This window comes from Marmota monax, unplaced genomic scaffold (assembly GCF_021218885.2).
Source record: "Marmota monax isolate L192 unplaced genomic scaffold, Marmota_monax_Labrador192_F-V1.1 WCK01_AAM20220418_F8-fsc00203, whole genome shotgun sequence".
In the NCBI taxonomy this organism is placed as follows: Eukaryota; Metazoa; Chordata; class Mammalia; order Rodentia; family Sciuridae; genus Marmota; species Marmota monax.
In genome coordinates, this window is record NW_026694787.1 from 2,794,152 (window position 1) to 2,807,467 (window position 13,316).

Consider the following 13,316-nt stretch of genomic DNA (forward strand, 5'->3'; position numbering starts at 1 on the left):
TCAAGGGCTGACACTCTCATAATCCTGGAGCGAGTAATAAATACTGAGAAGTTACCTCTTTGAGGGGTGGGAGGGACCTCTAAAAGTCTTATTGCTAAGAGACTACTTCCAAAAGTCTACTACTACTGATAGATGATGGTGTTGAGGTGATTTCTGTCAAGGATGGCCTGGAGATACGGGGGATTAACACTTGCTGGCCAAAGGCCTTAATGGTACTTGCGAGTAACTTGGGAATTGAAGTGATCAAATGAGAGCAAGATAGGTCCTGTTCTGATGGAGGGAAGGGTGTATATACAGGTGTGCATGATGACCTTGTTATAAATGGACAGTCCCAGGAAGAAAAAATGGATATAGCATCCATTTATAGAGAGATTTTCTCTACAACTGGAATTGCTTCAGGAGCCTTTTAAATACATCGGGAAAAGCAATAATGAAAAAAGAGGTTAGAAGGAGAAATGCCACACACGCATCTCACACCGCAGCTAGAGCCAAGAGTCTCCAGGAGGGCGGGCGGTATTCAGGAGCATAGAGCTGGTTTGCAAGATCTGCAGACAGGTGCCTCTTACAACCTCACAACAAGGAATGTTTGCTGGCGAATCTTTGGTCTACGCTCTACACTAATGCTTAGTGGAAGAGCACATTCTCTCTACAAAGACCCATGAGCAACACCTCTGTCTGGTTCCCCCCCTTGTGTCCAAGTAACATCCCTGGACACAAATGGGAGCCAAGTGTGTGAGGGCGGAAACGAGGCCTGCTGGAATCTTCACTGGCCTAGCTGACCTTCTTCCCTTGTGGGTCTGGAAAGAGATGCTGCATTATCTGCTACCAAGGATCACATCTAGAGGCTACTGCTGGGGCCGAAAAGTTGAGCAAGGTTCATACTGTTACAGTCACATGTAGCCACAATTCAACTCCCTTTATTAGAAGTATAATACTCACTTCATATCACAAATGTATAAAAATATGGCAGATAGTGTCATAACGATACTTTCTTTAAATGAATATATTTATAAAACAGACAGATATTTACCATATATATATTTATATATATATAGAATAAAATACTCCTGATGCAATATATAAATGTTACTGTTTAGTTTTTATAGAAACTACTGTAGCTGTCCCACTGCTTCACAATGTTCCAAACAGCTCAAAATAACTTTACATTAGAACATAAAAGTATGATAATTATAACAGTACAATATTAATTATAAATAAATGTTACAAATCCTATCAAATATGGAAGCTTAGAAAACAATTTAAGACATACAGTTCATCTTCTAACCCTTCAAAGGGATACTCTTGGATTACAACAAACCCCACATTTAGTCTAGGCAGAAAAAAATACGTGGTAAGGGCATCGGTCAACACGAATTTTTCTATCCCTTGCAGTGCCAGGACATGTCCTGGCTTTCCCAAGTTCAACAGAGATTGCACTAAAGCTGGAATGTAAGGGGGAGACACTGGCAAGAATTTCTTCTTCCTCAATGGCACACTCTATCCATTCTCACACAAGACCTGTGGGGAGTGGCGATCCCTAAGGAACTCCCGTGGCTCTAAGATCCCTGACTAGCATTTGTGGCTGTGAGGAGCCAGATGGCCCTACACATACAATATTGCACACACCTTCATAAAGCTGAAAATACTGGCTTACCACCCTGGCCCAGCCCATTCCCCAGCCCACCCCGCGCCCTCCCTTCCCAACTGGCTCGTCCCCCCTCCCCCCACCCCAGCACAAATTACAAGGCCGTCTCTTTTAAATCGTTCAGATTTGGCATTCGTGAGCGATTTGTTCTGTTATATGGGTGCCCGTTTGGCCCACTCTTGGCACCCAGCTGTTCAGAATAGGAAGGCCCCTCTGTGGCACTCCTGGTCACAGAGGACACGTGCCAACCAGGATCCATCTGACCTGGCAGCTGGAGGGCTGGCCTGCCCTTTGGTGTGGGCTCCTGCCGGATGTTGGTGCTCCCACCAGAGGCCTGGCTCAGGGGGTGAATCCGAATTTCTGAGAAGGAATTTTTGGTTTGTTGAGCTGCTAAGGGCTGGAAGCGGGGATCTGAGGAAGCCGGATGATTTGAGGCTGAAGAGAGATGTAACAGCTTGCGCAGTGATTTTAACGGCTGGCTCTGAAAGAAAGGATGGGAACATATATAGTATTAAATTCTGAGTAGACCAAGGCGCTGGGAGAAAATGGAGCTCAGAGCGGACAAGACTAAAAGAAGCCAGGGAGGGCAAGCTGGAAGGGCTAGCCCAGCTCTAGCTGCCTTCTGAGTTTCTTCAAAGAAGACTATAGTCACTGTCCTTTCATGTGAAAATCTAGAAGACAACTAGGGTGCTGCTCAGAGGCCCAGGCTCCTTCAATCTGGCTGCATCCTGTCTTACTATGGAGTTTCATGCTTCAACCATAAGAAGAAGAAATATAAGAAGGGATGTTTTTCTCCTTTTTGAGAAGACTTCCCAAAAGTTCCACATAATGCTTCCACCTAATATTTCACTGGCTAGAACTCAGGCACACAACCTTATCTAGCTGCAAGAGAAGCTGGAAGAATGCAATGCTTTAGTTCGGCAGCAATGCACTGAGCTAAAACATTGTATAGCCCTTTTTGTTCTCATCTATCTGATTTCCCCTTTTCTTTGATATTGTAAAGTCTAAATGTGCCCTGCTATAGTTACTTTTATGTGAATGTATGGTGGGGGGTGGGGTGTAAGATCTGGGCATAAACAATGCAAAGCACAAAAGCAAAACCCCTACAGAACCTAATTTTTCATTCACAGAAGGCCGTCAACTCCTAACATGGACTCACAGCAGCTCTGCCTGACTGTCCATGACTGAAGGCCCATAAGGGGCTGCACTGTGGAGGAAGAGTGGCATCAAGGCAGAAGGCAGGGTCCTGGACATGTTCTGCCTCAGGCTAGCCAAATACTCTCAGGTAACTCCAGAGCCTCAGGCTCCTCAATGGTCAAAGGCAGCTGACTCCCCTATTCTCCACCTCTATCATGGGGCATGTGAAGGCCACTATCAGAAGAGGCATGGAAAGCCCTTAGACATGCACAGCCAATCACTATTGCTGGACTCTTATCACTCAGACTACAATCCTAGCCTTGGGGCAGCTCTGCCTGCTAATATCTTTACCTTTACTCTGAGTGTCACAGTACAAGCGACATACATTTAGGACTAGCCAAGTTTGAATAAGATGTTGAAAATCTCCAGGAACACCACAGGGTTTGAAGGAACACGATGTTGAAAGCCAAGTTACGGGCTGGGGTTGTAGCTCAGTAGCAGAGCACTTGCCTAGCACGTGTGAGGCACTGGGTTTGATTCTCAGAACTGCATAAAAATAAATAAATAAAATAGCCAGGCATGGTGGTGCAGGCCTGTAATCCCAGCAGCTCAGGAGGCTGAGGCAGGGAGAATCAAAGTTCAAGTTCAAAGCCAGCCTCAACTTAATGAGGTCCTTAGCAACTTAGTGAGACCCTGTCTCAAAATAAAAAATAAAAAGGGCTGGGGATGGAGCTCAGTGGTAAAGCACCCCTGGGTTAAATCCCAGTACCAGAATAAAAAATAAATAAACACATAAATAAAATAAAGCTATTATGTACATCTGCAACTAAAAAATGTTAAAAGAAAGAAAGCCAAGGTAAAAGGCTTGAGAATCAACTCAAGGAGGAACTAACTGCTCCAGGGGAAGTATCCTCCAACACTATTCCAAGATCTTTCTAAGAAAGCCATGGGTCCCCACAGGAGGTGGCATAGTACCTTGCGCACTGTAAGTGCTCAAAGGTGTTTTTGTTTTTTCATTTTTTATTAAATTATTATGGTAACACAATGAGACTCCTGGGGATTTTTTATAGCCCTAATCACATGTAACTATTGAGCAATTACAATAATCCAGAATCAGCTGGAGATGAAAAGTTACTTGAAAAAAGCTTCTTGGCAAAGGAAACAGTTTCACCATGGAGTTTCTAAGCATTGGGCCCTCACTTGGAGCCTGTGTTCCAATATACTTGAATATCTGGTTCTCTATTCCCCCACTGCCCCCAGCCCATATGACATCAGAAGCAGAAAATATAAATGGTTGGATAAAGAGGATAGCCATTTGGGGAACTCCTGTCCCCAGCTCTAAGTAACAGCTTACAGTTAAAGAGAACAAATAGAAAACCTGTAATGAGTAAAGGCCCCACCTCCAAATCACAGAAACCTGTGATTTGATTAAAGAAATCAACAAATTATGTAACTATGCTTATTGTGGGATACTGAAAAGTTACAATATTGAAACTTCTCTAATTGACAAGCTGTTTAAAGGAGATAAACCTCCACTACTTAAAAAATTTACTGACTCAATTTCTGCTTATTGCCCCACTACAGTAGATAAATGTGCCTATATAATACTGTCCAATTTGTAGTTCCTAATGCAATTGTTTGCCTGGTTTTTTTTCATCTGAGATAGCACAGGTTTCAGGAAATGAAATGTTCTTTCATGAAAGATAATCATATCTGTATCTGTATCTGAACCAATTTGGGGGCTGGGGTCATAGTTCAGCAGTACAGCTCTTGCCTAGCATGTGTGAGGCACTGGGTTCAATTCTCAGCACTGCATACTAATAAAATAAAGGTTCATTGACAACTAAAAAAAAATATTAAAAAAAAGACCCAATTTGTATTCTACTACTTTTAAGGAAATTTTAATCTTCCCACCATCTCCATTCATTCTCTCAACATTTTATAGCTGACCTCACTTTTCACCACAATCTTTATGAATCTCTCTCCTGGGCTGTAGAGTATTTGGAGGATAGGACTGTATCTTTTTCATTCCCTTAACCTCTCTGTCCCCTCCCCAGCTAGGTGAAGGCTTAGAGACTCACTTTTCCCCCATGAGGACGTGAGTCATTGAAGTATGATTCATCCAGACTCCCAAGATATACCTGGCTATTAGTGAGGGTCTATTTGAAGGAGGCCCTCAGTGTTGCAGTAACACCGAGAAACTAACTTTTTTCTCCCCTGCCTTCCTCCCTAGGACTTGCTGCAGAGTCAGAGAGTCTAGGAGTAGTGTAGGTTCCACTCACTTGGATCTGTAGATCTGAGAACTTCTCAGGACGCCACTCCTTTGGTCTGCTGCTTGAAGTGCTAGCAGAGTGAATGGCTTTCTGTAATGTCAGAAGGTCGGGGCCGTCAGAATTGGGCACCTAGAGTGAAAGGTGGACAAGGTTTCAACAAGCACACCAATAAATCTATTTAAGATATACAGCCACACCCAAGAGGAGAACAAAACCAGAAAGCAAATTGAACCAAACCAAAACTCAAAGGGGGGGGAGAAAGAAAGAAACCAAAACTCTCCCAATATTCATAATGCAAGTGATGCTAGTTAAATTCTGCTGCCCTCTTAATAATTTTCCCTGCATTAGGAAAAATTGGCAGATGTCATGCAGCTTTGTTGAAACCTCAACCCTTAAAGCATTCCCATGCTGTTAGTTTTAGTCGCTGTAAGAGAGAGCAGTTAAATTGGGCTGTACCAGGAATTGATGTCGTATCCTCATTCCATATTGCAGTTAGGTTATGAACCAGTTCAATAAAACAACAAAAAAAATTTCCCTGCTGGGAAAATGATCCAAACACTACAGTTGGTGGTGCCAAAGAAGTCTAGTAGGTCTTCAAGGATAGTGAAGTGGGAAAGTACAGTTTGAATCATAGTCCCAACGTTACCCAGTAAATTTGGATCTAGAATTATATACTGGAAAAATGCTGGAAATTTGTACCACAAATTCCAGGTGAATGCAATTAGTCTATTCACCAGTTTTGGTGAACAAAGGAGAGTTATGCCACATGCCGAGCAAAATTGTGGCTTTAAATTAAGTGACCAGCAAAAGCTAGAGCCAGGCAAGGAAAGAACAAGTCACCAACTAGTAGAAGCTATTTTTTTCATGGAGCCTGCTAGCTCACTTAATTTGGTCAACTCAAACTTAGTTTCAAAGAAACAAACTGCCAACCAAATGTTAACAAACTTTGTGAGCCAAATGCAAAGACATTTGTTAAGTGTAAATGTTAATCAAATTCTTTACAGGAAATAAGGGACTTCATAAATGTTGTCTGCCAATAACTGGCTAATCAGACAACCCAAACTAGCCTTTCACTGGTTTGTTTAATAGATGTTATGTGTCAACATCCTTAACTGATTCCAAAAAATCCAGAATGACAAAGATTTTATATCCCGGTGAATTTATGGAACTGGCTCAGGTACTTAACTAGCACAAAGAGAATATGACCCCACGAAAATAAGACATGCTTTTGTCATCAGTAAAACAAGTTTACTGGAGCAGTTTTCAGGGCTACCATACATAAAAATGGGTACCATGGGTGGAGTGACTACAGGAAGCTTTTTCAAAGAAGAACTATGCTTTAAATGATTCTTTGAATTAAAAAGAGGAAAGAGGGATTTCTTGATGCTTGGATTCTCCCCGTTGGTGGAATCTGTCTGCAATATAAGATACAAATAAACTAATTGCAAAAAAAAAAAAAGGTGCTTTTATTGAAACTAATAACCCTTGGCAGCCTTCAATTTGTTAAATATTAACAGTCACTGAAAGAATCTCTGTGCTGACCATCTAGAATGGTTCTGTTTCATTTTTCACATGGGTATGAAGAGGTCAATAAGGTAAGTTCAAGGCAAGCATGAACTTCTTCTAAGCCTATAATATGTGGTCATGATCAATACCTATGGTAGGAATGCCTGGAAACCTATACACACTGTTCAGATTAAGCTTATGAAACATTTAAAAATTTATTTATTATCAAAATAAAATTATTATAAAGAATTGTTTAATGAGCTACTGATGAACTTCAATCTTTTCCTAATTGCTAGAGAGAAATTTAGCAACTAAAAAATAACAATATAATTTGCCTATTAATGGGAAAAGAGATACTGTAAATCCTTTATAAATTTGGTCAACTCTTGAGCCAGAATACATCACTTGGAAGAGGACTACCACTGTTCTGGGATGCTAACACTGACCAAGCAGCCTTCTTGTACACTGTTAGAAATATTTACCCAGTGGAAAATATTTGGCACAATTTAGAAAATTGGCTTTTCAAGTGAAGAAACAGAAAGTTCAATCTTTAAATTGAAGCATCATTGCAAGTTGAGATACTAAGTAGAATACAATTACCAAGTTGGCAAAGTCACCATATGCTCTGAGGGCTTATGTAACTCTCTGGATATGTAACTGAAGCCAGATTTCCCAAGGCAGCTTCCAGATTTGCTTGAGTCAAAGCATGCACCTTTACAATACAGAATTAATTTTTGGCACTCCTTTTCTCTCTTTTGGATATCTCAATTGTCGGAGAACTAGAAAGTAATAAAGGTATTCACAGACCATCTTTTATGTGTTTGTGTATGAGGACATTTGGGAAAAATATCCCATGCTCTAATTTCCTAATCTAATGACAAGAACCCAGGGCACAGTTTAAGACCCATTGCTAAAGAGGTCAGAAGAGAGCTCCCTCCTCCCCCCAGGGCCTTTCACAGCAATGGGCCCAGCAGGACTAAGCCTGGCACTGGGATTCACGAGTACCTGGTTTTCGTTGTCCCAACTGACTATGTGTTGGGCAGGTCACAACCTGCCTGGGCTCAGTTCCTGTGCTAATGAAACAAAAGGGTTCAACTAGATTTAAGATCCACCAACTTTTAAAATTTCACACCTCTCTATGTGCACTGGACATCAGAATTTCTTTGAAGCCTATGCAAAAGTTACAATGCCTAAATATTTCAAAGTTTGTTTTAGTTTCCTTTTGTTCAATTCTAGAAAGTGAAAACAAATGAACTTTAAGTACGTTTGCTCATTCAAAAAAGGCCTTAAATAGTTTTTCTTTAGTTAAAAAAATACGGTGGTATTTTAAAAACTTTTGCTTTGGAAGGTGTAAGGCATGATGGCATGAGGAAAGATATTTTGCAGTTAATTTAAATATCTAATAAAAAGTAAGTCAAAGAGATGTTAGAAAATATTAATTTTCCTATTTACCCTATACTATTTAAATATCTAAGTAACTGTATCCTGAATAATAAAGTCAGTCAATATGTATAAACTCTACTTGGCCTCACTGAGTCAGGGGCTTTAGGTTTAATGTCAGTCTAAGGCAGACGGACATTAAAACCTAACTCTAAATACAAAAACAGTTTCAATTCCTTGATTCTTACTATTTTCTGTCATTTAATCACTTAAAATGGCTGCAGATCTGTGGTTAAGAACAAAAACCTTAAAATAAAACTCATAGTGGTCAGGAAGAGGTAGCTAAGTTTCAATGATCATGATGAATATGTTCTGTAGACAATGGTAAATGTTGTATTTATTTTTTTAGCACTTTAAATATTTTAAGCATCCCTAGGCTAACATAGGTCTATTTGTTCATCTACTCTCAGCAACAAATGTAAGTAATATCTGATTGAGTGGCATTTTTTTCTTTTTCTTTTTTTAAATAGTACTGGGGAATATAACGAGGGGCACTATACTACTGAGTTACATCCCCAGTCCTTTTTATTTTTCTTTGTGGTGCTGAGGTTTGAAACCAGGGCCTTGTGCATGCAAGGCAAGCACTCTACCAACTGAACTATATCCCCAGCCATCCCCAGCCCTTTTTATATTCTTATTTTGAGACAAAGTCTCACTAAGTTGTCAAGGCTGGCCTGGAACTTATGATCCCTTTATCTTAGCCTCCTGAAGTCACTGTGATTACTGTGCCCAACTATGGCATTTTGATTTGACTTTTCATTTTAGGTGAGCTTCAGTTAGAGATAAGGGTAGGTTTAATTTTTTTTTTTTTAACTCAAATGAACATTTCAGGAATATTATGCAGGCATTAAATTGAAGACAATAAAGTTTTGTGAAGTAGCATACAATATTGTGTGTACATAGACACAGATAAATATATTGTAAAAAGGCAGAATATAAAATTATACTATAATTATTACTATTATTTAAAACAAACCTAATCTGGGCATGGTGGTGCAAGCCTATAATCCCAACAGCTCGGGAGGATGAGGCAGGAGGATTGCAAGTTCAAAGCTAACCTCAAATGTGAGGTGCTAAGCAACTCAGCAAGATCCTGTCTCTAAATAAAATACAAAATAGGGCTGGGGATGTGGCTCAGTGGTCAAGTGCCAGCCCCTGAGTTCAATCCCTATAGCTCCCCCCAAAAAAACCACCCCTAAAACACCCCCCACCCCCTTTTCTTCCACAAACATTTTACACATTTTTCTCTAATGAGGTCATATTTATTCTATCATGAAATACATAAATTTTATAAGCAAGCAAGTGAAAGAATGGTCTAGAAAGCTAATCTAAGAAAGGTCCTTGTTAACATTTCTAGAACATTTATGAAACAAAAATCCTGATTCTAGGTTATATACTCGCTACTATCACCTATCTCATCTTACCATTGAGTCACAATTCTAGAATTTTCACAATGAAAAGGGCCTCAAAAACACTGAGTCTAATCTATTAATCTTACAGATGAAATCAATGAACAGGCCATTTGGATTAGGCAATTTTCTTCTTCAAATAAATGAGAGCATATCATGCATGAAGTACAGCTGGAATCAAAATCACTTAAAATGGCTAACTCAACCTCATCTAATTTTGAAGGTTTCATGAAGCTAAGGGGGAAGCAGGCCTCAGATGGGCAAAGAACCACCCGTTGCTGTCCTGGAGGCCTGGCTCCCCCACATTTTCTCAAGTCTCTAGCCAATAGAATTCTCACTTGGGTGGCTCAGTGAAGTGATGTACTTAGTACCAGCCTTTTGTTCAGGCTGAGAGCTCCCAGGAGCTAAAGTGCAGCCCAACTCACAGTGATACTACAGGGGAAACATGTTTACCTACTAAAGCAAGCTCTGAAACATCTGATGTGATCATCTCTTTGTGACTATACAGCACAGAAACATACTTGTCAACATGGGAATTCTACAATTAGCCAGGAGGATAAGGAATGATGGTTATTTATGAATTTCAAGATTTAAATGTAAATCAAAACTGTTTTCTAAGTTTTCACATATCTTTATGCCCCCAGAGAGAAACAAATTTTTCATCTCCATAGTTTTTACAGGAATATAAATCTATACGGATAAGAAGTTTATTGAGAGAGGCTTAAAGTGTTCTCTTTCATCCAAATTAAATTTCTTCTATTCTTAAAGATCTGCTGAATCTAGAAAAGACTTTGTGAGAGGACAGTTGTATAGAATTTCAAAAAGAGACATCTACAGTGTATGCATGTCAAGTCTCAGCAAAAAATTAACTTTGATTGCCATGTACAGAGTGTAATATATCCACAGAATAATGCAGAAACCCATGCCATTATACATAGAAATTGGCTATCTACTTACTGTTTGAGATTTCTTCTTTTTCTTTTTCATTGACCTGAAAAAGCCTTGCTTCTCCTTTTCCTTGAGTTGATCAGAATGACTAATATTTTCGGGACTTTTCCTAAATGAGAAGACATTTTTATCATATTGATCTTTCAATCAATCTCTTGCCACTGTGTGACCAGCATAATGAAGACTAAAAATGCACGACACCAGGTGCAAACAGCCATGAAGAATCAAGCACACAGGTAAAGGTCCTCAAAAAAATCACAGGAGGAACTGAATCTAATCAACCATAGTTAATGGGTATTTTTCAGCACAGGCTCACTCACACTAGCAATTTGGGCACTATTACAAATGATCTGTAACTGTGCTGCTGGACCATTTTCATGCTGCTGAAAGCCTTAGAATTAGAGATTCTGAAAAGTGCACAGCTTAGAGGATGCCTTTTCTGTAACCCTCCAAGAAAAGAGCAGAAACATTTTTAATACCTTCATTTTTCTATTTACCTTTTAAAAAACAGTTCAACGAGTTTATTATTAGCAGCTTGCCAAGATAGTGAACATTAAAAAAAATCAATGCTGCTACAGAAACATTACAAATAAAAAAAATGGCCTGACACTGGAAAATTCCTCTCTATTAAACCTTTTATCCATTTATTAAAACTAAATAAAAAATACTTAAAAACATAGATAGGATGAATGTTTTAATACAAAGTGCTCATGGAAAGAAAAAGCTTCTAACTGAAAACACTGACATTAAGCTTAATGCCATGGATAACACCAGGTATTTTAATAAAAATAGAAGGTATTTAAAAGATAGGAAATAATGCCGTGGCCTCAAAAAGATGCCTATACTTGTATGTTGAAAGAGGACTTATATTAATTTAACTTATACTCTTTAAAAAGCAACTTGACTAGTGTTACTCTTGAAGAACTCACATTCCATGGACCCTACTTTTAATTTCAATAACTATATGACTGTGCAGAGCCTTTTTCTCAAATTATTGGATTTCTTTTATAAGCTTTTCTCTAAAATTGAGAGTAAAAGTGACTGCTTAGTGGCACAGTGACCATTTCTTCTTAAGCATTTAGTCTAAAACTTAATGGGAATGGCCAAGAAGTAAAAACTGGTATGGTAGGTCCAAGTGTTCCAGAAACTTACTGGGACTTGCAATTTTAAACATCACTGAGAGTTCCAAGTTGTGAAATAAAAGTTTTGTTTTTCAACAAATCATGACACTTCAACCCGCAACTACAGCCAGAAAACTTCAGGCATAGCCAGGTGCAGTGGCGCATGCCTGCAATCCTAGCAACTTGGGAGGCTAAGGCAGGAGGATTGCAAGTTTGAGGCCAGCCTCAGCAGCTCAGCATGATCCTGTCTCAAAATAAACAAGGCTGGGGATGTGGTTCAGTGGTAGAGTGCCCCTGGAATCTATCCCTAGGTATCCCCGCCCCGCCAAAAAAAAAAAAAAAGTTCAGACATGATGAAATGAGCAAGAATGGGGAAATGGGGTGGTAGAAAGTTAAAGATTCTTTAGATGCAGTGTAGTACTATAAAGGAAAACAATCTCAACATGAATGCAATTTCAGAAGGGGAAGACATTACTCTAAGAATATTAACTCTGGCAGGAGAGGAAAGGAAGGATGAGACACCAGTTCTAGGAAGAGAAGGGTTTTTCCTGGAAAGAGGAGAGTCTGTCCAGGATGAAAAGGAGAATAAGATGAAAGGGAGAGTTGAAGCTGGGAGGGTAATGAAAGAGGAGAAGGGGTGGGGAGGAAACAGCTCAGAGTCTGAAGTTAGGTGTTGCAGAGTTGAGTTGAGGGAAGATGGATCAAAGACCCTCTCTGTAAGGTCTCTTCAAAGGGTGCTGGGTAAACAGTCCAGAAGGGATAGGAGGAATGATGAGGAAAACAGTTTTGAGCTGAAGCTGAGTGGGTGGTGGGGCTCAGATCTAGGCTGTGAAAAATCACAGAGGCCAAAAGAAAAAAGGTAATAAATTACCCCTGAACCAGATGAAAGCTAGGATTGAAACATGCGTATGTTTGCATCACAAAAGACAGACTGAAGACAGTGAGAAAAAACAGATCCAGGTGGAAATTACACAAAACATACATACCTAGATAGTTCACACAGCAACAGAAAAGAGAAAAGCGAGAGAGAGAGAGAGAGAGAGAGAGAGAGAGAGAGAGAGAGAGATCTATATGGAGAGAGAGAAAGAGAGAGAGAGAGAGAGATACAGAGAGCAGAGGCCCAGAATATAGGCACTTGAAAAGCTATATGGTGTACTAAGGATGGAAAAAGAAGCCTCGAACATGGACAGATGGGAGTGAGTCAAACACGCAAGAGTGTGGCTGGCCATTTTCTTCATCTGTGCTCTGTGGTCCCTGTGATTCTACCCAGTACAGACAGCAGTTTCATGCTAAATAAGGCAAAGAAGAGCAGCATTAATCTCAGGATGGACGCTTTGAGAAAGATCACCCCTCCAGGCACCTGGCACATTATTGGGGGCAGCAGCTCCCAAAAGAACAGTGCATATGTGGGGGGAAGGGGGGGCAAATAGTAAACAGGCGACTTCCTTTACAGTCATGTGACTCCAATGTCGTCTAACACAACAGTAATTTCCATAATCAGTCAAGGAGAAAGAGGAAATTCCAAAGGGAGGAATGAAAACCAAAACCTACTTAATCAAAATCAGCCAACATTTACTAAGTACTTTTTATGTGCTAGGCCCTGTGTTAGGTGTCAGAGACATAGAGATAAATCAAAAAGGAGCCTGACCTCATTAAAGCTGCTCCCAGACTCACAGGGAAAGAGGATGGGATGGAGATGCGGCAGCAGGGTCAGCCATAGAGGCTTTAGTAATCCTTCAGGAAGCAGCATGGAAGGCGAGTTGAAGAGGTGAGAGGCATTACTCTGTGATTCTTTCCCTGCCTCCTCCCCTCCCCTGGCAGTGTGACTAGGGTGGTC

At 40.1% G+C, this 13,316-nt stretch overlaps 1 protein-coding gene across 2 annotated transcripts in view; it reads right to left on the reverse strand.

Moving 5' to 3' along the window:
- Window positions 1-1,729: 1,729 nt before the first annotated feature.
- Cdkl5 (cyclin dependent kinase like 5) overlaps window positions 1,730-13,316 on the reverse strand; it is a 177,943-nt gene continuing 166,356 nt past the window's right edge. The window contains exons 16-19 of one of the 2 annotated variants that reach the window (XM_058573080.1): window positions 10,368-10,467; window positions 6,348-6,470; window positions 5,065-5,184; window positions 1,730-2,126 (exon numbers count right to left, since the gene is read on the reverse strand). In XM_058573080.1, the coding sequence (XP_058429063.1) occupies window positions 1,740-2,126; window positions 5,065-5,184; window positions 6,348-6,470; window positions 10,368-10,467 (730 nt within the window). In that variant the 3' untranslated portion in view covers window positions 1,730-1,739. The remainder of the gene's footprint in view (window positions 2,127-5,064; window positions 5,185-6,347; window positions 6,471-10,367; window positions 10,468-13,316) is intronic. The other variant, XM_046425835.2, reaches the window with a different exon arrangement.